At 41.1% G+C, this 27975-nt stretch overlaps 1 protein-coding gene across 11 annotated transcripts; it reads right to left on the bottom strand.

The window, feature by feature from the left end:
- Positions 1-137: 137 nt before the first annotated feature.
- Positions 138-27756, bottom strand: LOC118393657 (oxysterols receptor LXR-alpha-like). 11 transcript variants are annotated; one of them, XM_035786568.2, is made up of 11 exons: positions 27621-27756; positions 16155-16371; positions 12594-12677; positions 11465-11704; positions 10894-11160; positions 10485-10687; positions 9897-10076; positions 9502-9601; positions 6512-6625; positions 5180-5274; positions 138-3003 (listed from the first exon to the last, which is right to left on the bottom strand). In XM_035786568.2, exons 3-11 carry the CDS (start codon positions 12634-12636, stop codon positions 2857-2859), a joined length of 1389 nt encoding a protein of 462 aa, XP_035642461.1. In that variant the 5' UTR covers positions 12637-12677; positions 16155-16371; positions 27621-27756; the 3' UTR covers positions 138-2856. The 11 variants fall into 11 exon arrangements, with proteins under 11 accessions (XP_035642461.1, XP_035642455.1, XP_052317915.1 ...); XM_035786562.2 differs by having other exon boundaries at positions 6497-6625; positions 16155-16223; positions 27617-27700; XM_052461955.1 differs by having other exon boundaries at positions 6497-6625; positions 27617-27636.
- Between the last annotated feature and the right edge of the window lie 219 nt (positions 27757-27975).

The raw sequence follows: 27975 nt of genomic DNA, 5'->3' as shown, positions 1-27975 counted from the left end.
TTGACCACAGAACACCAAATACACAAGTGTGGGTGAATAAATTCCCAGCACCGGTTTACTGGCCGTGCTACATTTAAGAGAACTCATTTCTTTCACCTAGTGTTGAAATATTTATAAAAGCAGCATAGAAAAAAAACTAGGAACAATTACAATTTATTAATGTCGTATGGGCTTAAATCACTTTGAAATTGTAATAAAACAAAAATCGGGAAAATGTTTCGGAAACATTATCTGGAAATAGGCTACAATATTTTTGTTTTAATTTATACATATAAAAGAATAGAAGGTCCTAAAGTGTTAAAAAAAACATTGAAATAAGTTTGCATTTATGACAATATTGTTTACAGCTTCACCCTTTTAAGATGTAGAGAAGGGAATGAAATGAGTTCTGCACACCAGAATGTCGTAAATTCTATTACAATCAACTTTCAGTTAAACAGTATTAACAATAATTTCAAGGAACATTGTGTATTCCAAACAACTGAAAACATAATTTAGACCTAAGACTCCATACCATTAAATCGCATACCTTGTGTTAATGCTTAGTTTTCTATTAATATTGAAAATACTGAAATAATGTCATTTCAATGCAGACAATCATTCACTGGTATGAGTCACATATTGAAGGGAAAAATAAGAAAAACTGATTGTATGGTTGACATTTGAGTCTCAAGAGTAATTGAAAATAGATGGCTCCACACACACACACACACACACACACACATGCCCAGGGAAGAGCAAACCCTTTGAAGAGTGTAGAAGTGTGTGAAAACCTTATGCCCCAATATATCTTACCTCCTTTATCTCTGTGCTACTTTGACATATTGTGCAACTTATGATAAATCACCCCATTTTGTCTCAGAGTCCTCAACTCTCCTCTCTCTATTTCACTGATTTGAGTTGTAAGGTAAGGAATGGACAAAACTGTCACTCAGAAATCGCAAAACAAAAAAAAAAGCTTTCCTTCTCTAATTCCTTCTGAACGTTTGTTTAATAAAAGTGTCACATTAGAGAAGTCGTCATCATACAAAAGGACTGTGATAGAAACATGAAAAAAAAGATGAATAACAGAGCTTAGTTGAGTGAAACGTTATAATGGCCTTATTAGTAATCAAATGGGTAAGACTAATAACATTCACGAATAACCATATATAAATAGTTTAAAACTAAGTATTTCATTATTAGTAGACAGTCAGATGTATATAAGCGTTTAAAACATTTACAATGGTTTATTCATTGAAGTTATAAAGAGTAACCCACAAATGTTACCGTTGAAGAAAGTACTGCCCACACAAGGAGCACAATTTTAATTGTTTTGATATTCCAACTATTGTGGGATGCAAAGCACATTTTAGACAAAGTTTCCACTCAGATGTCTTGAATCATGCTGATTTGGTGGAGGGGAGGACAGTACATATGACTAGACCAGGGATGGGGTCTCAACTTACTGTTGTGAGTTACAATAAAAGACAAAGTGCATCAGCAGTCAATTAGCCCAGGTCAGCTTAATTACCAAACTTGTAGAAAGCGTGGTCGAATGACCGACCGGTTGATAATCAGTTACCATATTAAAAACTGCAAACATTTGCCTCCGCCCTATGGCAAAAAGTGTAGAATTGCAGGAAATTAACTTTAAAACTAAAATGTGTTCTCTTCACCGTCATGAGGGAGGAGCACTAAAATGTTTTGCTCGCAAGGTAGGCGGGGCAGATTGTGGGTAAGCAGACCCACTGCATGATGAGTTCAGTTTTTTTGTGCCCCCACCTATAGCCTAAGCTTAGCGTAGCATTGAAGTTGTTCCAGTGTATAAGGTCTCAGCTTGTCTGTGACATACCCAGTCATGCTTAAAAATAAATCACTGCTAGCTTGTGCGTTAGAGTGTTGATTGTACAGTCGTTTTGTATGGATGTCTTCACTTGTGGGCATACTAAATATATATATTTTGTCATAGTAATATATACTTTGTACATGTAAATCAATGTTTGAGTGCATTTACAAACGGTTGGTGGGGGCCCTGCGCTTGAAAGTGGTAGACGATACCAACACTTCCAATCACTTTACCTTAAACAATTCAATCAGAATTGCTTTCCTGTTCCTTCCCCGAGAGGAGAACAAATCAGATGGCTGAATATTCAATTGCTAAAATCGCAACAGTATCAAGCAGGTAATAATATACATCTGGACAGGACACCAATAAGACATTTCTTAACATTGGGCAGCAGTTAAAATACCTCTATCCTATCCCATTGCAACACAGGGCTATAACATGTATTTTTCCATTTATTTTCACTATGGGGTTATCGTCGATGATGTGGATCTGAGAGTGGAGCTTCTTGGCAATTGAATCTTCATGGCAATTGTCATTAAAGATATGTCTATCACAAGACTGACTATCAACAGATAACAGATTTAAATGGTTAACACTGGCTAGCAAGTCTGAGCCAAACTGACCATGGCAGCACAATCTCACCACAAGCCGTCTCACCTTTAATACAACGGAATGGGCAAGGGACAGAAATCAGGTGTGCACAATCCTCAACCCATAGAAATACCAATTATATTCATTCCATTTCTGTGCCCCAACCTCCCCCATGAGATTAGTGTCCCAGTCTGCAGGACAGAGGGCTATCAATATCCTGCAAAACCACACAGAAGACATAAAAAAAAATAGAATAAAAAATAAATTCCTCCAATCTGGCAACCAATCTATAGGTTTGATTCGTCGTGTTTGGGTAGCCTTGGAGGCATCGCTTCATTCTCAAGTCTTTTTTTCGACACTTGAAAGACAGATCCAATGTCCATCCAAGTACACACGTTTGCGAAGCGCAGCAGAGTTCCGTGAGGGCGTCAGCCGAGTCACTCGTGGACGTCCCAGATTTCAGACAGCAGCGGCGGGAGCTTCTTGTCCTGGAGGCGCAGGGCGAAGACCTGCTCAGAGTGGACGCTGCTGAGGGTGCGGAGGCTGACCAGCTTCATGAGCATGCGTGGAAACATCAGGTGATCCTAGGCGGAAGAGAAATAAAAAAAAATGTTTTACCCAATTTCGTAATATCCAATTGTTTTTAGTAGTTCCTCTCTTGTCTCATCGCTACAACTCCCGTACGGGATCGTGAGAGACGAATGTCGAGAGTCATGCGTCCTCCCAAACCCAACCCAACGAAGCTGCACTGCTTCTTAACACAGTGCGCATCCAACCCGGAAGCCAGCCTCACCAATGTGTCGGAGGAAACACTGTGCCCCTAGCGACCTGGTCAGCGTGCACTGCGCCCGGCCCGCCACAGGAGTCGCTAGTGCACGATAAAAGACAAGGATATCCCTACCGGCCAAACCCTCCCTAACCCGGACGATGCTAATTGTGCGTCGCCCCATGGACCTCCCGGTCGTGGCCAGCTGTGACGGAGTCTGGGCTCAAACCCAGAGTCTCTGGTGGCATAATTCAGTTGTGGGGATCAATACATTTTGTATTTTTTAACCTAACATTTTCATTTTCCCACTCATGACCTACATTTCAATACATTTCCTGTACCGACTGGAATTGAAAACAGAATTCAACTCAATGTGGACTCAAGGGTGCATGTGACAACTGAATCCTCAAAACCTACACATTGCGGCTTGTACAAGGTAAATCATTTACACTGCTCAAAAAAATAAAGGGAACACTAAAATAACACATCCTAGATCTGAATGAATGAAATATTCTTATTAAATACTTTGTCTTTACATAGTTGAATGTGCTGACAACAAAATCACACAAATGATCAATGGAAATCAAATTTATCAACACATGGAGGTCTGGATTTGGAGTCACACTCAAAATTAAAAGTGGAAAACAAGTCAAAAATGAGGCTCAGTAGTGTGTGTGGCCTCCACGTGCCTGTATGACCTCCCTACAACACCTGGGCATGCTCCTGATGAGATGGCGGATGGTCTCTCCTGAGGGATCTCCTCCCAGACCTGGATTAAAGCATCCGCCAACTCCTGGACAGGCTGTGGTGCAACGTGGCGTTGGTGGATGGAGCGAGACATGATGTCCCAGATGTGCTCAATTGGATTCTGGTCTGGGGAACGGGCGGGCAAGTCCATAGCATCAATGCCTTCCTCTTGCAGGAACTGCTAACACACTCCAGCCACATGAGGTCTAGCATTGTCTTGCATTGGGAGGAACCCAGGGCCAACCGCACCAGCATATGGTCTCACAAGGGGTCTGAGGATCTCATCTCGGTACCTAATGGCAGTCAGACTACCTCTGGCGAGCACATGGAGGGCTGTGCGGCCCCCCAAAGAAATGCCACCCCACACCATGACTGACCCACCACCAAACCGGTCATGCTGGAGGATGTTGCAGGCAGCAGAACGTTCTCCACGGCTCTGTCACGTCTGTCACATGTGCTCAGTGTGAACCTGTTTTCATCTGTGAAGAGCACAGGGCGCCAGTGGCGAATTTGCCAATCTTGGTGTTCTCTGGCAAATGCCAAACGTCCTGCACGGTGTTGGGCTGTAAGCAAAACCCCCACCGGTGGACGTTGGGCCCTCTTCCCACCCTCATGGAGTCTGTTTCTGACCGTTTGAGCAGACACATGCACATTTGTGGCCTGCTGGAGGTCATTTTGCAGGGCTCTGGCAGTGCTCCTCCTGCTCCTCCTTGCACAAATGCGGAGGTAGCGGTCCAGCTGCTGGGTTGTTGCCCTCCTACGGCCTCCTCCACGTCTCCTGATGTACTGGCCTGTCTCCTGGTAGCGCCTCCATGCTCTGGACACTACGCTGACAGACACAGCAAACCTTCTTGCCACAGCTCGCATTGATGTGCCATCCTAGATGAGCTGCACTACCTGAGCCACTTGTGTGGGTTGTAGACTCCATCTCATGCTACCACTAGAGTGAAAGCACCGCCAGCATTCAAAAGTGACCAAAACATCAGCCAGGAAGCATAGGAACTGAGAAGTGGTCTGTGGTCACCACCTGCAGAACCACTCCTTTATTGGGGTGTCTTGCTAATTGCCTAGAATTTCCACCTGTTGTCTATTCCATCTGCACAACAGCATGTGAAATTTATTGTCAATCAGTGTTGCTTCCTAAGTAGACAGTTTGGTTTCACAGAAGTGTGATTGACTTGGAGTTACATTGTGTTGTTTAAGTGTTCCCTTTTTCTTTGAGCAGTGTATATAACTAGGGCACTCACGTTTGGTCTCTTTATCATGATGTAAGAACGAAGTGCGTCCACATACGGCTGCTGCAGCCGCTCCACCAGTTCATGGTCCTGCACATTGGGCCGGTCTGGGAAACATACATATACAGCTGAATGTTTTATACCCAATACAATGCATAGATATCTGTTGAATATTACTTCCTACATATGGGGAAGGTCTTTGTAGTACCCAGGTCAAGACTTTAGGATATCAAAATATTAATATCCTAAACTTTGTTTAGAATTCTTCCGCTTTTAGGCAAAGAGACCAGCGAGGCGAGTGAAAATAACTTTGATGGTGAACTTTCCGTGCCGCTGCCATTCACTCGAAGTGGAAAATAGACATACGTAGTGAACTCCTCAGCAAACGCATGCAGTGCCTTCAGAAGGTGTTCATACATTTTTAGGATAAAAAGAAACAGAACAGAGCTAAGCACAGGCAAAATCCTACAGGAAAACCTGGTTCAGCCTGCTTTCCAACAGATACTGGCAGACAAATACACCTTTCAGCAGGACAATAACCTAACACACAATGCCACATATACACTGGAGTTGCTTACCAAGATGACTGAATATTTCTGAGTTGCCTAGTTACGGTTTTGACTTAAATAGGCCTACAATTCTATGGCAAAACTTGAAAATGGCAATGATCGAACAACAAACTTGACAGAGCTTGAAGAATTATTGTAATAATGTGCAAATATTGTACAATCCAGGTGTGGAAAGCTCGTAGAGACTTACCCAGACACTCACATCTGTAAATCGCTGCCGAAGGTGATTCTAACATGTATTGTGAATAGTTATGTAAATTAGATATGTTTTTAATTTTTCAATACATTTTCTAAAAACTTGTTTTCACTTAGTCATTATGTGGGTATTATATGTAGATTACCTATTTAAAATGGACTGAATATGTTATGGGGTATGAATACTTTCTGAAGGCACTGCATCATTAACTGTCATTCTATTTATTGAAAAGTTTTTCAAAATATCTACAGCCACCTTATTACTTAATTTCCTGACCCCTGGTCATATTTTCACCTGAAACCCTTAAGAATCTTTAAAAACAGCACTGTTCCCATGAATTTGTTCGTTTTCGGGACGCTTCCGCATATGATTACTAGGGATGCACAATATGTCAGTGACGATATTGGTATCGGCCGATAACTTAAATCGATATTGCAAAGAAAATATTTTATATTGGTATCGGCCCAGAATATCCACATACGTGAGTCCCTAATGATTACGACAATGTCCAGACCTTTGTAATAAAGGGACCTTGCATATGGGCTCTGTTCCACACTAGCATACCACTTGACCTCTGACCTGCAGAGAAGATGTTAATGGCGATGAGCAAAGCATACTCCGCCTCGTCCAGGTGCAGGTCGTTCATGCCCTTGGAAAACTCAAATATGGGGTTGATAAACTCCAACTGCAGCCCTGAGGAGGGGGATGAGAGGAGAGGGAAATACAGACAGAGGGAAACAAATATGGGTTAAAGGTAACAGGTCAATGTCTCTACAGAGTATGGCGGGGGGGATCTTCCTTGATTTGAGGGAGGTGTGTGTGTATATACATACATATATATACACCTGTTCAAAAGTTTGGGGTCACTTAGAAATGCCCTTGTTTTTGAAAAAAAAGCACATTTTTTGGTCCATTACAAAAACATCAAATTGATCAGAAATACAGTCTAGTCATTGTTAATGTTGTAAATGACTATTGTAGCTGGAAACAGCTGATTTTTATTTAAATTTATAGAATATCTACATAGGCGTACAGAGGCCCATTAACAGCAACCATCACCCCTGTGTGCCAATGGCACGTTGTGTTAGCTAATCCAAGTTTAACATTTTAAAAGGTTAATTGATCATTAAGAGTTGCAAAGAAAAATCCATATCTCACGGGCCAATAAATAGAAAAGATTAAGATGGGCAAAAGAACAGACACTGGAAAGAGGAACTCTGCCAAGAAGGCCAGCATCCCGGAGTAGCCTCCTCGCAGTTGACGTTGAGACTGGAGTTTGCAGGTACTATTTATTGAAGCTGCCAGTTGAGACTTGTGAGGAGTCTGTTTATCAAACTAGACACTAATGTACTTGTCCTCGTGCTCAGTTGTGCACCGGGGCCGCCCACTTCTTTCTATTCTGGTTAGAGACCGTTTGCGCTGTTCTGTGAAGGGAGTAGTAAACCGCATTAAACGAGATCTTCAGTTTCTTGGCAATTTCTCGTATGGAATAGCCTTCATTTCTCAGAACAAGAATAGACTACCGAATTTGAGACGGTCTTTGTTTTTGGCCATTTTGAGCTGTAATCGAACCCACAAATGCTGATTCTCAACTAGTCTAAAGGCCAGTTTTATTGCTTCTTTAAAATCAGGACAACAGTTTTCAGCTGTGCTAACATAATTGCAAAAGGGTTCTCATGATCAAGTAGTCTTAAAATTATAAACTTGGATTAGCTAACAACGTGCTATTGGAACACAGGAGTGATGGTTGCTGATAATGGGCCTCTGTACACCTATGTAGATATTCCATAAATTTAAATAAAAATCAGCTGTTTCCAGCTACAATAGTCATTTACAAAATTAACAATGTCTACACTGTATTTCTGATCAATTTTACATTATTTTAATGGGGGGGAAAATACTTTTCTACGTGACCAAACTTAACGGTAGTGTATATACACACAGTACCAGTCAAAAGTTTGGACACACCCACTTATTCAAGGGTGTTTCATGTTTTACTATTTTCTACATTGTAGAATAATAGTGAAGACATCAAAACTATGAAATCATGTACTAACCAAAGTGTTAAAGCTAAATATATTTTACATTTGAGATTCTTCAAAGTTGACAGCTTTGCACACTACGCATTCTCTCAACCAGCTTCATGAGGTGGAATGCATTTCAATTAACAGGTGTGCCTTGTTAAGTTAAATTGAGGAATTTTTCCTTCTTAATGCATTTGAGCCAATCAGTTGCGCTGTGACAAGGTAGGGATGGTATACAGGAGATATCTGTTTGGTAAAATACCAAGTCCATATTATGGCAAGAACAGCTCAAATAAGCAAAGAAAAACAGTCCATAATGACTTTAAGACATGGTCAGTCAATCCAGAAAATTAAGAACTTTGAAAGTTTCTTCAAGTGCAGTCAAAAACCATCACACGCTATGAAACTGGCTCCCATGAGGACCACCACTGCTTCACTGAGTTAAAGTAACAGGCACATCTCAACATCAACTGTTCAGAGGAGACTGCGTGAATCAGGCCTTCGTGGTCAAATTTCTGAAACCACTACTAAAGGACACCAATAATAAGAAGACTTGCTTGGGCCAAGAAACACGATCAATGGACATTAGACCAGTGGAAATCTGTCCTTTGGTCTGGAGTCCAAATTTGACCGCCATGTCTTTGTGAGAAGCAGAGTAGGTGAACGGGTGATATCCGCATGTGTGGTTCCCACCGTGAAGCATGGAGGTGGTGTGATGATCCTTTGCTGGTGACACTACCTGTGATTTACTTAGATTTCAAAGCACACTTAACCAGCATGGCTACCACAGCATTCTGTAGCAATACGCCATCCCATCTGGTTAGTGGGACTATCATTTGTTTTTCAAGAGGACAATGACCCAACACACCTCCAGGCTGTGTAAGGGCTATTTGCTAAGGCTATTTACTAAGGCTATTTACTATTTGCTAAGGAGAGTGATGACCTGATGAAAAAACCTTGAATGAGTAGGTGTCCAAACTTTTGACTGGTACTGTATATTAAAAAAATATATATATTAAGTGGTAAAATGTCAGATAAAAACACGACTGATGCACATGGGGATATATTTGGTTTGTCTCCATGACAATCAGAAGCTGAGCTACAACCTAAAGTAAAGTCAAAGAAATTGGACTTTACTTGAGAAGTAATCTTGTGTGTGTGTGACTGTCGCTTTCAATTGATCCATTCACCTTTTTTTTTTTTAAGATTGCGGGTTCATAAATTATAATAAAAACATTTAAGCGGAATAACATTTTTGGGAAGACGGATATAGACTTAATTTTCCTTATCCATTATTATCCTCATCAAATAGCCAGCCTAAAATATGTCATGAATCTTCTTAAACTACATGGAATTGCAGGAAATGACCTTCAAAAAAATAAGTAATTTATGTTAAAAAGGAGACCCTGGGGGGAAAAGGATGGGAGCCCCTGGAGTATGGGGTACAGAACAAGAGGGAGTTGAAGGCGAGCAGCTTGTTTTTGACTGATTGCAGCTTGAATGTGGACCATGAACATCTCAGACAAACAAAATATGATGCTGTACCTGCTTTGGCAAAATCCTCCTTGTTATAACTGAAGTCCTTTAGGAACGTGATGCTCTCAATGGCAGGGTTGTATCTCCGCGATGTCTCCAGCAGCATGATCTGCCAAAAAACAAGGCACATCTCAGTGACTGGGGATCAAGTGTGAAACATCCTGCAAAGTAGATAATCTACTTGACATATTGAAACATGTGATCCTGAAAACCAACATAATGCTATTGAGCCAGACATGATTCCCCCCTCCCAGTGGTCTTGACTACAAATGGTTTTTTTTGGGGGGGTTTAATAGGCGAAAGACAATATCAAGCCGGCATTTGGTATTACTGTATTTACCACTTTAACAAACCTGTGAGAATATGAGGAGAAAGAGCAATACACTAGAAAAACAATGACTCACCTCAATGGTTGAGGTCTTCAGCAGGGCAATCTGGTCCTCTCTGGTGAGCTCTAGGAAGCCAGGCAACTGCTTGGCAAAGTCCACTATCTCCTGGACCGACATGATGGCCAGCTCAGTGAAGTGGGCAAAGCGCTGCTGCCGCACCTCCCTGTTCTGAGGGTCCTGACTCTGGGGCCACGGCTGGAAATTAGATGAGAAAAAGACATCAATAGATTGATGAACAAATTATTCAATTCAATATTTTTAAATAAAAACACCTAATACAATGCAGAAATTTCACCATGTGCTCAGAGCTGCTGAACTACCAAAAATTGTCTGGATGACAGTTAATTTGACCAAAATTCAACAGTAAGAATATATTTGCAGTATTCTTGGCTAACATGTCTTTGAACATGCGGAGGTGGTGTGTAAATATTGTGGAATGCAGAAATGTTGTATTCCACCTCCACATCAAGATGACGATTTCATACCAATTCTTACATTAGTGCAACTGTCAATCAATCAAAACTGTTTAAGATATCTAAGCATGCCATATGTTGGTAGTTTGCCCTGTGGCGTCAAAGGATTGGGACACTCAGAGACAATCACCGTGACTTTGGGGCGGTCGATGAACGAGCGCTTGTTGCACTGCTTCTGCATGGCCACCAGCTTCTCGATCATGTCCAACTGCTCGGGCGCCAGCGGGACCACCTCTGGCACCGGGGTGGGGGTCACCACGGCAGACGTGCGTGCAGTCTCTTCCTCGTTCTTCTTCATCTTTTTCACTCGGATCTGCTCCTCTGAGAGAACGCCTGTGGGTGCCAGGAACACAATCAGCACAGTAATGAAAAGTAGGAAAAATAAGTACTACCATAGTTTGAGAGGTAAATTTCAATGATGTACTTCAGTTTTTTATAGAAAGCATCTTCTGTTTATTTTTTTGAAAAACCCCTACATTTCCCAACAGATCTAAGGAAAATGTCCCAAAAAAAGGGGAACAGTGGCAACCACAACTCACATTGCTCCAGCATGCCTGCTTCACGGCACTTGCGCAGCCGGCACTGCTGGCACTTGCGGCGCATGTACATGTCCATCTCACAGCGGCCGTTGTTCTTGCACGAATACTGGGCGCTCTTGATGACGCTGCGGCGGAAGAAGCCCTTGCAGCCCTCACAGCTCAGCACATTGTAGTGGAAGCCTGAGGCCTTGTCCCCGCACACGCTGCACACCTCGTTTCCCAGCATCTTGGGGGCTGGACCCTTCTTCCTCTTCACCGGCTGGCCCTCTGTGGAAATACATAAAATATATGTATTGTCAATAGATGATATGCAAATATCAGAGAAAACAGTAAATGCATACATGTACTGTCAATAAACTATATGGAACTATCTGGGAAAATATAGGTATGTATTCTAAATATATAAGATGAGACAGATTAGCCTGATGCTTGGACCAGTCTGACTGGTTTGATGACATTACTGAACACACAGGTGTCAGGTCTCCCTCACAAAATAGGTATCTTGAACTCAAATGGGAATTTATAGATAACCTTTTGTTTAAATCAAACCAAAATACAAAAACATGCGCACCTGTGTTGGCAGGCATGCTGCCGGCGGGGTCGGCCTTGATGTCACTGGGCTCCATGGGCAATGGGCTGCTCTCCTCAGCTAGTGAGGAAGGCCTTTTCTGGGGGGAGCTGGAAAACCCTGCATGGTCAGGTGGTTCCAGGGGGAGGAGGTTGCCCTCATGCTTCATTTCTGCACTGCTGCGGTCGTCACCACTGCAGAGGATGTCCAGCTGCAGCTCTGGGTCCCCGTCAAACACCTCACCTGTGATACGGGGCGGCAGATAGCTTAGTGGTTAGAGCGTTGGACTAGGAACCGAAAGGTTGCAAGATCGAATCCCGGAGCCGACAAGTTAAAAATCTGTCTCTCTGCCCCTAAAAAAGGCAGTTAACCCACTTCTACTTGTCCGTCATTGAAAATAAGAATTTGTTCTTAACTGACTTGCCTAGTTAAATAAAAAGGTAAAACAAATAAATAGAAACACACATTGTAGGGTGTCCAATCAAAAACGCATCTTTTGACCAATGGGTAAAATAATGTTAATTGTGTAGATCAGTGGTTGTCAACTGGTTTTGCCTCAGGACCCAAATTGAACCAGGTTGTCTCAGAAGCAACCCAATATTCACATCACAAAAAAAAAGTCACCAGAATACAATCTGGAAAACTATTTTTTTATGCTATATTGATAGCAAATGTAGCAATTATATGACAAGAGCTCATCCCTTTCCACCTCTTTCAAAGTCAATAATAAAATGCCCATATTCTTGATGACCTCACTGGTTTGAGACCACAGATCTACCAAAAAATAGCACTAATAGTGCTACATTGAAAACGACTTACAGTAGTGAGTTCATACATCAGAACAACAAGTGTGAAAATGTAAGTACATTTAACATTCCACATACCTGGTTTAAGTTCAGACTGGAGTATTATTGTATTTTACCCACGACCCATTCAAAACGTTCAGTTGAGAATCACTGGTGTAAATAATCTTCAAAACTCCAAAAAATGTTTTACCCTTGTAGGATGGGCAGAATAAGGGTGACTGAATAAAAAGACTAAGAACCCAGCTGATGAATGGGAGATAATGTAAATTCACATCAACAGTTCAAGGACTCGGTCAGATCATGACTAAAACATGGGGCTCTCTTACCATGACCAACATCTATGATATCAGTCGCAGACAGTGTGGTCATCTTCTGCACAGCAGCTTGTCATTACGAAATCAAATCTGCACCTGGGGGTAATAAAATAATATCATATAACTAATATAAGAGCCAATAGACACAAAAGACCACTTTATGTAAAGGAAAATGCCATAAAGAAGTGAAAAAGTAGAAAGTGTGCCAGATCAAATGCGCCTCTACGTGTGGTCTCAATGAAATAGCCTGTAGACTAGGCTATATAGGATGCAGAAGTACAACACTCGTCTTTAACTTCCTAAATATGATAGGCTATAGTTTAAATAGACTCCAACACCGACTGGAAATAGATTTTACACTGCTTGAAAATCATCCGGTTCACATTTAGTAGATGCTCTTATCAAGGGCACAGACAGGTTCACCTTGAAGGCTCTGGGATTCGAACCAAGAACCTTTCGGTTACTGGCCCAACTCTAACCACTAGGGTACCTGCCGCCACAATTTATGCAGCTTAAGTCAAGAAAGTGTCCTCTCCTTTATTCGCCCCAACTCCTCTTTCAAACTAAGTCTACCCGGGTTGGCTGATATAGCCTAAAATAAAAAAAATGGCCCACGTAAGAATCTCTGGTATTTTAAACTATTTTATTTGGCTATTTTTGTGCATTATAATTTTGACTCGATTTTCTCCCGTCAAAGCCATTCAACGCTTTTAAAGTCACAATTGGCCTCATGGTGAAATCCCTGAGCAGTTTACTTCCTCTCTGGCAATGGAGTTAAGAAGTATCTTTGTAGTGACAGGGTGTATTGATATATCATCCAAAGTGGAATTAATAACTTAACCATGCTCAAAGGGATATTCAATGTCTGCTTTTTACATTTTTTGCCATCAACCAAATAGGTGCCCTTCTTCGCAAGGCATTATAAAACCTTCCTGGTCTTTGTGGTTGAGTGTTTGAAATTCACTGCTCGACTGAAGGACTAACAGATAATTGTATGTGTGGGGTACAGAGATCAGTCAATCCAAAATCATGTTAAACACTATTATTGCACACAGAGTCCATGCAACTTAAGCAATACTTGAATAGTTGACAAGACATTTCAGCTTTTCATTCATTTGTTCAACTGTAGTTGAAATTGTCGGTCCATCTGGCATTAATTTCAACATCCACAAATGTTGTTTAGTCCTTAATTGGACTTTAATTTGGCCCAAATCTAGACGTCCATGATTGGTTCAGATTTGGTCCGGTCCAAATCTGAACCGATCATAGACGTCCAGGTTTCAAAAGTTTGAACAGCACAATAAGAGTATAGTACACTAAAGAAAAGTACAGTACTTTACTGTACTATAGAGTATAGTTCAGAACAGTACAATAGAATGGAGTAGAGTTTAGTACACAGTAGAGCACACTAGAGTTGAGCAGGGGTTGCATTAGAGTTCAGAAATCTACATTTTCAAAACGACCTTTAAAAAAATCTGCATTTTAAACCATTTAACCTGGGTTATATATTGAAGGTATATATAGAGTGATCAGGGGCGTGCAACTAGTGTTCCTTCACAGAAAATACATTAGTGCAACACATTCTGCATTAAATAGCTTAATTTTCATCAGATAACAGAAGTGCGCTATTTATAGCAGCCACAAGTAAATGAGCTTACAATGAAAAAATATTTTTTTGTAAAAACTGTTCACGGCCATCATATTTCTAATGTTCATAATAGAAAGAATGTAGCTAGCTACATTTTGTAATGTTTTGTTTAAAGTTCATCTTGCATATTACCGGAGAAAAGTAGATTACACCTAGAAACGTAGCTACACATCAGTCAGAGCGTTGTCTGCTGATAAAAACTCCCATTTGTGAATTCTCACCTGAGTGGAGAAGTGCGACTGAAGTACAGAATTCATGCTTACAATATGTAGCATTTTAGATCTGCGTTAACAAAACGCAGCAAGATCATTCTTAAGCGGCTACATTTTGTGTGTGAAAAATGCTGAATTCTGAGTTAGTGTACTCAACAGGGGTCGTGTTATGTAGTGTACTATATTGTAATTACTGAGCTAAATTGGGCTGTACTTTGATGTCCAAACTTGCGCAACAGATGTCTATAATTGGTTCGGATTTGGTCCGGTCCAAAACCAACAAATTTGGTCTTGTATGGTGCCAGATCTCATTAAAATAAATAAACAAGAGTGTAGAATAATACCCAAATATGCAAAGGAGGATATTGCATATTTTTACCTTTGTGTAGCTATTAAGGATACATCACCATGAAGAGAATGACATTCATATCTAGAATTATGCAATTCTGTGTCGTACAGATCAGGGACCCATGATGAAATCCCATAAGCATAATTCTGTTACCGGGTGTAAATCCACTTCACTTACTGTAGTTCAATAACCAACTGAGATGTCCAACATGTCATGTCAGTTGTCAGCCCATTCTTTCTGCAGACATCTTTGAATCTTAATTTGGAGCAGTTATTTAACATTTTTAGGAAAACGTGATGACTTTTGTTACTGAAATTCTGCTACCAAACTTTGCATCTGCACAGTTCGAGTAAATGTGTTTTTATAAAATGTTCTGGGTCAATTCTTAAAAGTAGTCCTTGTGCATAGAGTTTGAGATTCAAATGTTTTTTTGAATTGTATCCATTTTAAGGGTCTCAGCGCAATTCCATTACTGTGGAACTGCCCATAACTAGGGCTTTAGTGATGTTGAAAATTTAGGAGACATTGAGGTTAAGTGGGTTGAAATCTTCCTAGAAGTCTGAAAAACCTTACAAAAATGCTGTCTTTATTCATAAAAAAAAATATATATATATATATATTTTTTTTAATGTTCCATGTGGTCTATATTAAAGGGCGCTTCATTTAATCTAACAGGCATTAAAATATCAAAGGGATGCGAATTGTACTCTATTTGTAGAAATTGATACCAACTGATTCTTTAAGAACATATAAAATGCCTCATGAGTTTAGTTCAACTGTCCCCATCAGAACCCAAAGCTGACGTTATTTACAAACAGAGTAAAGTAAGTGTAAACAAACTGTATAGCCCCAAAACTAATGGTCAAAATTGTCGCAAATTTAATTTTGCACTAGTTGGCTGTACCTGCAACAAAAACACCAGTATTTTTCCTTCATCAGCATTGTTCAAACATGATCAACTAAGAAAAAAGCAGGACGGCAGGTGGCCTTGATTAAGAGCATTGGGCAAGTAACCGAAAGTTTACAGGTTTGAATCCCCGAGCCGATTAGGCGCTATCTGTTGTGCCCTTGAGCAAGGCACTTAACTGTAATTGCTCCTGTAAATCACTATGGATAAGAGCGTCTGCTAAATTACTATCATTTTTAACACTTTTAGCTGATTGCAGTCTACCCTATCTTCAGATATGAGTATTGACATTGATTCAATTAAACATTTTGGCAAATGTAGGCATAATAAAAAATGTAAAAAACAGATGTAGCATAGACCCGTTACTCGTTTGAGCGGCACAAGTGTATTGTGTGTCAGTGTGTTTAGGAGATTTACCAGAGAGACCGTTGAATTGGGCATCTGGTGTTCAACATACCTTTGAAGTAATTGTTATGATCGGTCCATCTTGCCCATGTGAGACTGAAACCTCAATGTGGCTGCTACCCTGGCATTGACAGATGAACAGCTTTAAAAAGACAGGCCTGTGTGGTCCACTCAACAACAAAAATACTAAATCCCTCTGTCCTCGGTCACGTGGAAGTTTTACGACAATAATATCTTCAGAGAAACAAACCCTTCTGCTTGTCAACACTCTGTGGGAGTCAGAGAGAAACAGAAAGAGGGAGTGAGGGGAGGCAGGGTGAAAACGGGAACACAGGAGAGGTAACTATCGGTCATTTGTATGGCTCTGAAATCCCCATAGGGCCTTGTGTTGCTCAAGTCTTTTCCTCCTGGAGTGTCTAACCAGCCACTTCTCACAAAAACAACAAAAAAAGGGGCCTAAAGTAGGCTAGTTAACAGACAACTAACAAATCACAAGTTAGGGTGTAACAGTAGACTATTTGTACAGAAACGTTTGGTACGGGGACTGCAGGTCTACCCTCATTGTGAACCCAAATGAATATAAAAAAATATATATTTACAAAATAAAAAAACACTAGGCCTAAGGGCTATGCCGGGTTGCAGGCCTATGCCGCGAGTAAATCTGAGCTGAAAAAAACACATTTCAGGCTATTCCGTTAAAACAAAGCACGTTGTCATCAAAATTCTAATCTTAATTGGCGAATTTGAATCTGTGCTTTTGTGAGACGCAGCCAGGAACTAGTTTAAACCTCCAGTTTGGGAACATTGCGTCTTCCCAGTTTACAACAGCGAAGGACAGGGTGTTGATAAAACGTTAACAGTATGTCGCCACGCTCAACGAGAATAGCCTTCGCAGCTGCCAACACCTCAAATATGTCTACACAATTCTGGGCTCTCGCCACAGCCTGGGATCAAACCCGGGTCTGTATCGCAGCCGGACCACAAGGTGGCGCACAATTGGCCCAGCGTCGTCCGGGTTAGGGGAAGGTTTGGCAGGCTGGGATGTCCTTGTCCCATCGCACTCGTGTACAGTGTTTCCTCTGACATATTGGTGCGGCTGGCTTCCGGGTTTAGCGGACATTGTGTCAAGAAGCATGCACGGCTCTTGACCTTTACCTCTACTGAGTCCGTACGAGAGTTGCAGCGATGGGACAAGACTAACTACCGATTGGATATCACAAAATTGGGGAGAAAAACTTTTTTTCAAATAATTACATAGTAAAGTACAGATAACTCCAAAGAACTAATGAAGTAGTATTCTCCCACCACTGCTTTTTACAAATTGATTATTGGGACAAACATTATTGAAAGTTACATATTACAATAAATCCATTGTTTTTAAAACAAGTTTAAAACTAGCTTTTTGATATCATGGACTGTCAGTTGTATCCATAGCACTATCTATGAGAGTGATTAGGCCTATATTTCTCCCAGCCCATTTCTAAAGAGTTACGGCAAGAGAGGCTGGGCTGCCATTGAGATGAAAAACTAAGGAAGGATTGTTACATTAAATACTTTTTGCCTATTCAAATGTACTGTGTCCTAGGCTAACAATTTCTACTTTGGAGGACAGGAAAGCTGCAGCTGGTTTGAAAGCTCGAGTTGACTGGGTGAATGAGGTTCTTTGGGCTGTGGGCCACTGACCTAAAGTCACCTCACTCAAGTCCAATGCTCTGTTGAGCTTGTCAGGTACCTTTGTCAAAGGAATGAGTGCTACTGTTCTCAAAGACATGTAGAATTCATATCATAGGAGGCATTCACAATACATTTTAAAATCTTAAGGGGAAATCTGCATTAACTACATCCATTTTTTTTTTATTCATGTTATACACCCACTGATTCCTGAAGAGGCCTAATTCAAAAACCTGAAAGATATCCTTTTGGTCATAATAGATTATGAATTTATTCCCATGGCTTGAGGGAGTGGACATTGAGGTAGGAAGTTAGGAATATGCCCTTTAACCTATTTTATTATTACTTTATGCTAAGCCTGTCATGAGAACTATATGGAAAGATCCCCTCACTTGTAAACATGGGATTGTTACTGAACAATGGTTATACCATTCAAAGCATTAATAAAAATACAAAATGTTGCTAATGCCCAAGTTTCAGTACCTCCTTTGATGGGGAGCATGCATGTGAGTACGTACAATCTCACAGTAAAAGGCAGCAGAAGACCGAGCTCCATCACAGTAGAACATCTAGTGCCAGTAAGCAAATTGGGTGTAACTTTTATTTTTCGCCTGAACGTCACATCAGCAGATGTAACTCTACTGGTTAAGCAAAAGTACTCCATACTCAGCACCGAAAACAGTGTGTGAAAGGAAGATACAGTAACGTTAGCAGATTGAGTTTAGCCTCTGTTGACCCACTGAGGAAATGAAAGTAACATCAAATTAAATTTCTCACACACACAGGTAGAATTGGACACGGACACAATCACTAGCTTTGCTAGCTAGTAAAGGGATAATGTGATGCTCAATTAGCAGTTACCGTATGTATAGGTACTGTTTGGAGTAGCACAGAGAACTTTTGACCAACATAACGATACTATCCTCATTCTCAAGTTGGCCAAACATGTACAGTGCATTGTGAAAATATTCAGAACACTTCCCTTTTTCCAACATTTTGCTACGTTACAGCCTTATTCTAAAATTGATTAAATAAATAACGTGCAATCTACACACAATAACCCATAATGACAAAGCAAAAACAGATGACATTTTTACAAAAGTATTATGTAAATAAGGTATTTCTGTTTTAAGTATTCAGACCTATTTCCACGAGACAGGTCCATGCTGTTCCCATTGATCATCCTTCAGATGTTTCTACAACTTCATTGGAGTCCACCTGTGGTAAATTAAATTGACTGGACATGATTTGGAAAGGCACACCGATCTATATAAAAGGTCCCGCAGTTGACAGTGCATGGCAGAGCAAAAACCAATTTGTGAGGTCAAAGGAATCGTCTGTAAGAGCTTCGAGACAGGATTGTGTCATGGCACAGATCTGGGGAAGGGTACCAAACCATTTCTGCAGCATTGAAGGTCAAAGAAAACAGTGGCCTCCATCCTTAAATGGAAGAAGTTAGGAACCACCAAGGCTCTTCCTGGAGCTGACCGCCCAGCCAAACTGAGCAATCGGGGGAGAAGGGCCTTGATCAAGGAGGTGGCCAAGAACCCGATGGTCATGCTGACAGAGCTCCAGAGTTCTTTTGTGGAGATGGGAGAACCATCTCTGCAGCACTCCACCAAATCAGGACTTTATGGTAGAGTGGCCAGATGGAAGCTACTCAGTGAAAGGCACGACAGCCCACTTGGTTTGCCAAAAGGCACAAAGGGCTCTCAGACCATGAGAAACAAGATTTTATGGTCTGCTGAAACCAAGATTGACTCTTTACCCTGATTGCCAAACGTCACGTCTGGAGGAAACTTGGCACCATCATGCTGTGAGGATGTTTTTCAGCAACAGGGACTGGGAGACTAGTCAGGATCCTTGATGAAAATCTGCTCCAGGATGCTCAGGTCCTCAGACTGGGGTGAAGGTTCATCTTCCAACAGGACAATGACCCTAAACACACAGCCAAGACAATACAAGAGTGCTTCGGGACAGGTTTCTGAATGTCCTTGAGTGGCCCAGGCAGAGCCCGGACTTGAACATCTCTGGTGAGACCTGATAGAGCTTAAAGATCAGCAGAGAAGAATGAGAGAAACTCCCCCCAAAGAAAGGTGTGCCAAGCTTGTAGCGTCATACCCAAGAAGCCTTGAGGCTGCAATCGCTGCCAAAGGCGTTTCAATGAAGTACTGAGTAAAAGGTCTGAATATCTTTGTAAATGTGACACATTTTTGCTTTGTCATTATGAGGTAGTGTGTAGATTGATGAGGGGGAAGAAAAATATATTTTAGGCTGTTACTTAACAAAACGTGGAAAAGGTGAAGGGGTCTGAATACTTTCCGAATGCACTGTATCTTCTAAAAAAAGTCAGTGTCCAGTTGCAAGTGGTTCGTTGGAGCATTTTCTAAATTAAGTTATTAAAAGAAATCCATGTTTTCCTTCATGAAGAAATCCAACAATGTGTACGTTGCCATCTTGTCTAATTCAAATATTCTGTAATTGAGCGAGACAGGTGAGTGTCATAATGGCATACTGCACCTTTGGGTGGACCCACTGGAGTGTATTTTTTATTTTTACCTTTATTTAACAAGGCAAGTCAGTTAAGAACAAATTCTTATTTTCAATGAAGGCCTTGGAACAGTTAGTTAACTGCCTTGTTCAGGGGCAGAACGACAGATTTTTACCTTGCCAGCTCTGGGATTCGAGCCAGCAACCTTTCGTTTACTGGCCCAACGCTGTAACCACTACGCTACCTGCCATGTGAAGCATGCATTTATGTATTGTTCTATATACCGGTATGTGGAAGAGAGGGAAAGATTGACGTGTATGGTTATTGAGGTTGGACAGGGATGGAAGGGATTTGGGGGAGGGTTTGTTAGCAGTTAGCTGGGCTCTTATTTTCTTAGTAGTACAGGATTAGGTAAGAGGGTTTAGTTTCTCTTAATGTTTCTTTATTAATTTAGTCTCTAAGCTGTGATTGACTACACTTACAGTAGGTGGCGGCATGCATCTCCAACGTTTGTTCGCGGACCGCTATAATCTTATAGAAGGGGTAGACACGAGAGGTCGACCTATTATGATTTTCAATGCAGATACCAATTATTGGAGGACCAAAAAAAAGCTGATACCGATTAAAAATCGGACAATTTTTTAATAATGACAACAATACTGAATGAACACTTATTTTAACTTAATATAATAAATCAATAAAATAAATTTAGCCTCAAATAAATGAAACATGTTCAATTTGGTTTAAATAATGCAAAAACAAAGTGTTGGCGAAGTAAACGTGCAATATGCGCCATGTAAGAAAGCTAACGTTTCAGTTCCTTGCTCAGAACATGAGAACATATGAAAGCTGGTGGTTCCTCTTGACATGAGACTTCAATATCCCAAGGTAAGAGGTTTTAGGTTGTAGTTAATATAGTATTTATAGGACTATTTCTCTATACCATTTGCATTTCATATACCTTTGACTATTGGATGTTCTTATAGGCACTTTAGTATTGCCAGTGTAACATTATAGCTTCCGTCCCTCTCCTCTCCCCTACCTGGGCTCGAACCAGGAACACGTCGACAACAGCCACCCTCGAAGCAGCGTTACCCATCGCTCCACAAAATCAGCGGCCCTTGCAGAGCAAGGGGAATAACTTCTCCAAGTCTCAGAACGAGTGACATTTGAAACGCTATTAGCGCGCACCCCGCTAACTAGCTAGCCATTTCACATTGGTTACACCAGCCTAATCTCGGGAGTTGATAGGCTTGAAGTCATAAACAGCGCTGTGCTTGCGAAGAGCTGCTGGCAAAATCCACGAAAGTGCTGTTTGAATGAATGCTTACGAGCCTGCTGCTGCCTACCGTCGCTCAGTCAGACTGCTCTATCAAATCATAGACTTTATTATAACATAATAACACGCCGCGACTGAGCCGTTGTTGCTCCTAGACCTTTCCACTTCACAATAACAGCACTTCTAGTTGACCGGGGCAGCTCGAGCAGTGCAGAAATTTGACGAACTGACTTGTTGGAAAGGTGGCTTTCTATGACTGTGCCACATTAAAAAGTCACTGAGCTCTTCCGTAAAGCCATTCTACTGCTAATTTTTGTGTATGGAGATTGCATGGCTCTGTGCTCGATTTTTATACACGTCAGCACCGGGTGGGGTTGAAATAGCCAAATCCACTAATTTGAAGGGTTGTCCACATACTTTTGTTAATATAGTGTATATTGAGCAATATATTTGGAACCTCAAATAGCAATACATTTGCAGCATCAAATTGCAATACGTCTCTTCTCGGCAACTATGTATTGTGACAATATTGTATCATGAGTTCCCTGGCAATTCCCAGCCCTAGTTTTTGCACACAGATTCCATCTCAGCCTCATGACATCATATGCATTAGAGTTGAATCCAATTGGAGGAAGGCATCCTTATGGTAGCTTGTTACTTGGACACGTTTTAATTATTTTTTAATGGTTGTCTAGATCCTTGAGGCATTGAAATTTTGCAGTTGAATGACACACAATGAGTCTATTGCAGTCTTCTACAGGCTGTATTCAGTACTGATAATTGGAGGACATAAAAAGCCGATACCGATTAATCGGGAAAATTAAAAAATAAAAATATTTGTAATAATGACAATTACAACAATACTGAATGAACACTTATTTTAACTTAATATAACACCAATAAAATCAATTTAGCCTCAAATATTTAATGAAACATGTTCAATTTGGTTTAAATAATGCAAAAACAAAGTGTTGGAGAAGTAAAAAAGTGCAATATGTGCCATGTAAGAAAGCTAACGTTTCAGTTCCTTGCTCAGAACATGAGAACATATGAAAGCTGGTGATTCCTTTTAACATAAGTCTTTAATATTCCCAGGTAATAAGTTTTTGGTTGTAGTTATTATAGGATTTATAGGAATATTTCTCTCTTTTCCATTTTTGTATTTCACATACCTTTGACTATTGGATGTTCTTATAGGCACTTTAGTATTGCCAGTGTAACAGTATAGCTTCCATCCCTCTCCTCGCCATTACCTGGGCTCGAACCAGGAACACATCGACAACAAACATCCTCGAAGCAGCGTTACCCATGCAGAGCAAGGGGAACAACCACTCCAAGTCTCAGAGCGAGTGACGTTTGAAACGCTATTAGCGCTCACCCCGCTAGCTAGCTTGCAATTTCACATCGGTTACACCAGCCTAATCTCGGGAGTTGATAGGCTTGAAGTCATAAACAGCACAATGCTTGAAGCGCAGGGAAGAGCTGCTGTCAACAGCACTTTCGTGCATTTTGAATGAATGTTTACTAGCCTGCTTATGCCTACCATCGCTCAGTCAGACTGCTCTATCAAATCATAGACTTAATTATAACATAACACACAGAAATACGAGCCTTAGGTCATTAATATGGTAGAATCCGGAAACTATAATTTCGAAAACAAAACGTTTATTATTTCAGTGAAATACGGAACCGTTCGGTATTTTATCTGACGGGTGGCATCCCTAAGTCTAAATATTCCTGTTACATTGCACAACCTTCAATGTTATGTCATAATTACGTAAAACTCTGGCAAATTAGTTCGCAACAAGCCAGGCGGCCCAAACTATTGTATATACCCCGACTCTGCGTGCGATGAATGCAAGAGAAGTGACAATTTCACCTGGTTAATATTGCTTGCTAACCTGGATTTCTTTTAGCTAAATATGCAGGTTTAAAAATATATACTTCTGTGTATTGATTTTATGAAAGGCATTGGTGTTTATGGTTAGGTACAGTCGTGCAACGATTGTGCTTTTGTTAAATCATCCCCCAGCGTTGCATCGATTATATGCAACGCAGGACATGCTAGATAAACTAGTAATATCATCAACCATGTGCAGTTAACTAGTGATTGATTGATTTTTATTTTAAAAAGTTTAATGCTAGCTAGCAACTTACCTTGACGAGTCAAGGATCATAATCATCTTTAACTTACCCCCTACCCTAGACCCTCCTCAACTTTCTTACCGCCCCAATAGATACACAGATGATGCAATCGCTATTGCACTGCACACTGCCCTATCCCACCTGGACAAGAGAAAAACCTATGTAAGAATGCTGTTCATTGACTTTAGCTCTCTGATTCAGAGGGGTTAAATGCAGAAAACACATTTCTGTTGAATACATTCAGTTGGACAACTGACTAGGTATCCCCCTTTCCCCTAGCTTAGCCCCAAGCTCATCATCAAGCTCAGGACCTTGGGTCTGAACCCAACCCTGCACAACTAGGTCCTGAACTTCCTGACGTGTCACCCCCAGGTGGTGATGGTAGGAAACCTCTCCACTTCACTGATCCTCAACATTGGTGCCCCACAAGGGTGCGTGCTCAGCCCCCTCCCATACTCCCTGTTCACCCATGACTGCGTGGCCATGCACGCCTCCAACTCAATCAAGTTTGCAGACAACCGTAGTAGGCTTGACTATAAACAACAAGACAGCCTACAGGGAGGTGGTGAGGGCCCTGGCAGAGTGGTGCCAGGAAAATAACCTCTCCCTCAAAACAAAGGAGCTAATTGTGGACTTCAGGAAAAAGTAGATGGAGGATGCCCCTATCCACATTGACAGGACCGCAGCGGAAGGTGGAAAGCTTCAAGTTCCTCGGTGTACACGTCACTGACGATCTGAAATGGTCCACCCACACAGTGGTAAAAGCAGCACAACAGCACTTTGTCTTGGTCCCTAAGACCCTCAAACTTTAGAGATGCACAATTGAGAGCATCCTGCCGGGATGTATCACCGCCTGGTACGGCAATTGCACAGCCCGCAACCGCAGGGCTCTCCAGAGGGTGATGCGGTCTGCCAAACGCATCACCAGGGGAACACTGCCCGCCCTCCAGGACACCTACAGTACCCAATGTCACAGGAAGGCCAAAAAGATAAACCACGCGAGCCACAGCTTGTTCACCCCGCTATCATCCAGAAGGTCAGTAGAGGTGCATCAAAGCCAGGACCGAGAGACAAAAAAAACTGCTTCCATCTCAGTGCCATCACTGTTAAATAGCCATCACGAGCCAGCTACCACCCCGTTACTCAACCCTGCACCTTAGAGGCTGCTGCCCTATATACATAGAACCACTGGTCACTTTAATAAATGTTTACATACTGCTTTACTCATTTCATATGTAAACTGTCATCAACTCTACTGTATTTTAGTCAATGCCACTCCGACATTGCTCGTCCTAATATTTATATATTTCTGAATTCCCTTATTTAATTTGAGAAGTGTGTATTGTTGTTAATTGTTAGATATTACTGCACTGTTGGGGATAGGAACACAAGCATGTCACTACACTCGCAATAACATTTGCTAAATATGTATATGTGACCAATAAAATTTGAGATTAGATTTTAAAATGGAAAAGATGGCAGCCTACTACACATTGTTGGATTACTTCATGGAGCAAAACATTTATTTTAATAACAGACCATTTTCTAAATTCAAAATGAACCACCTGCAACTAGACAGACATCTTACAGGATGCGTGTTTGGCCAAATCGAAAATGAAGAGTGTCACCAAGTTACGGTTGATTAAAAACTTGGTTTAACTGTGTTAAACCAAACAGTACCTCTGACCGGGCAACTCCAGAAGGTGTATTTCCTTCTGTTGTTGATTTACTTCTGTGTTGCATCACCCAACTTCTGTTGAGATTCAGATAGCCTAATAACCTAACATTATCCTGTAAAATGTCTTGATAAACTTAGGAATTCGTTTTTCGGTCAATGACAGCAAGCTGTCCAGGCCCTGAGGCAGCAAAGCAGCCCCAAACCATGATGCTCCCTCTACAATCCTTTACAGTTGGGTTGAGGTTTTGATGTTGGTGTGCTGTGCCTTTTTTTCCTCCACACAGGTAGCCTAGTGCAGGTAGCCTAGTGGTTAGAGCGTTGGACTACTAACCAAAAGGTTTCAAGCTGACAATGTAAAAATCTGTTGTTCTGCCCCTGAACACGGCATTTAACAATGCACAGTTCCATGAAATTAATAATGTGCTTAACTAGTTAAATAAAGGCTAATGGAACGTAACATTGTTAGCCCGTTACTATCTGCTAGCTATGCAATCAATCACATTGAACAACCCATGTTCAAAAACAACTAATCTCATTTGTAAGAATTCTGTCAGAAAAGTTGAGCACGGGCTCCATTAGTCACCGTCATCTTTGATGTCAAATTTAGCGGCAGGGTAGCCCAGCGATAAAGAACCTTGTTCGAATCCGCCGATGTGCCTTAATTGCTCTTGTAAATCGCTCTGGATAAGAGCGTCTGCTTAATGGCTAAAATGTACCTATGAAATTGTACCTCGCTAACTTATGTGACAACACTGTCCTGCTATTGAAGTTATGTTGCAATATGGCAAGATCACAACGTACGATTTCGCAATCAAGTCATGACCATTGGGGTAGTTAGATAGCTAATGTTAGTTAACTAACCGACAGCAAACTAGTTTGCTTTCTGATGACATCAGTTATGTTGACGTTAGCTGGCTAAATAGGTAGCGTTAGCTAGGTAACTACTAGTAGCTAGCAAGTTGTTAACGCAACAAGCTAAGCACAACTCATTTAAACTTGACAAACACTTCACAATTTAGCTGTTAGACGTCTTCTGTTGCTCGTCGTGCGTTGTTTTTCTATAGCTAGTTAATTGGAAAAGAGTTTACTAGCTAATGTTCGGTAAACTAATTCGGTAAACTAATACAGACAGGCTTAGCACGCTAACGTTAAGTAAGGCTCAAGGGCTAACTCTGGCTGGTGGTGGATTCTAGCTACCAAGTTCGTCAGCTAGCTATTCCAGAAGACCGAAAAAGACAACTGTATCATGTCTAAACTGGCATCTCAAGACAAACTATCCTAAGCAACACAAAAGGTCAGAATTGGTGGCTTGCCTGAGTTTGTAACCGATAGTTACCCCGTTTCGTAGAGACTAGCCAGACAGATCTCACGAAGTCCTGCTGCACGGTTGGTGTATTCAATCATGTGACTTGAGCAGGAAATAGGTAGAGCTAGGCCTAAATAAATTTCACCCGACGCAAAGATTTGTCAGAGTTGACACATAGCTAGACACAACTAAAATACATTATTACGAATACCACATATTTAACTGCACCAGCCCCGGCCTTGTCCAAAACCTTCTGATCGATTAGCACATGACGTCACAACGAAAGTGTATAAACTCGCTCCATTTTGAAGAGGGATCGCAATGTATGCTGCATTCAAAACAACTGTGAACTCGGAAAACTACGAGGTCAAATTATGACCTCGGTGATCTTCATGTGGAGATATAGAAAGAGGCCCGAGTTCTGGAGTTGGAATTCCAAAATTCAAAGTTAGTTTTTTTTCCGAGTTTCAAGTTGTTCTGAACGCACTGAAGTCCGTTATTTCCGAGTTCCAAGCTCCCAGTTGTTATGAACGCGACAGTATTTCTGGAATATGGGGACTTTAGCAAACGATATCATTCCTGCCATGGTTTTATTTAATTTGTTTAACCTTTATTTTATCAGGGAGTCATACTGAGACCAATGTCTCTTCTACAGATGAGCCCTGGGTGACAAATTACAGACAATTCACATCAAAATATAAATACGAAAAGCAGAGCAGAAAAAAAACACGGTCAAAGAATATATTTCCATGTTGGATCACAGAGGTCATGATGGTCTGGAACCATGCTCATCCTCCAGGCGGCGAAAAGGAGCATTGCTTTGGTTACCGAATGCCATAGAAAAATATTATAGTTTAATATGTCGTTCTGCCCCTGAACAAGGCAGTTAACCCACTGTTCCCCGGTAGGCAGTCATTGTAAATAAGAATTTGTTCTTAACTTACTTGCCTGGTTAAATCAAAAGGAAACAATGGGCTTCAGTCCAAACATTTAAAAGACAAACCCTCAGCCCTCAAATTAATTGGACACTGCTGGTGCCGTCTGACGAGTACACACTTGCAAGGTGAGGAAGGAATGATTCGTGCTTTTAAACCCACATGTACTTCCTGTATTGATTTGTTGTGAAGAAAAAAAAATGATGGATTTTTTTTTTTTAATGGCTCGCCCTTACACTCGTTCATCCCGCGGGGATTGTGTTTTCAGCCACCGGTAGCTACAGTAAATTGTGTTGGCATGTATATAATTTATTAATATATGCTTACTGTGTGATAGCTAGCAAATCAATTAGCCAAATAACGTTAGC

This window comes from Oncorhynchus keta, chromosome 14 (genome assembly GCF_023373465.1).
Source record: "Oncorhynchus keta strain PuntledgeMale-10-30-2019 chromosome 14, Oket_V2, whole genome shotgun sequence".
In the NCBI taxonomy this organism is placed as follows: Eukaryota; Metazoa; Chordata; class Actinopteri; order Salmoniformes; family Salmonidae; genus Oncorhynchus; species Oncorhynchus keta.
The sequence above is the reverse complement of the archived record's forward strand: the minus strand, read 5'-3'. Positions and strand labels throughout refer to the sequence as shown.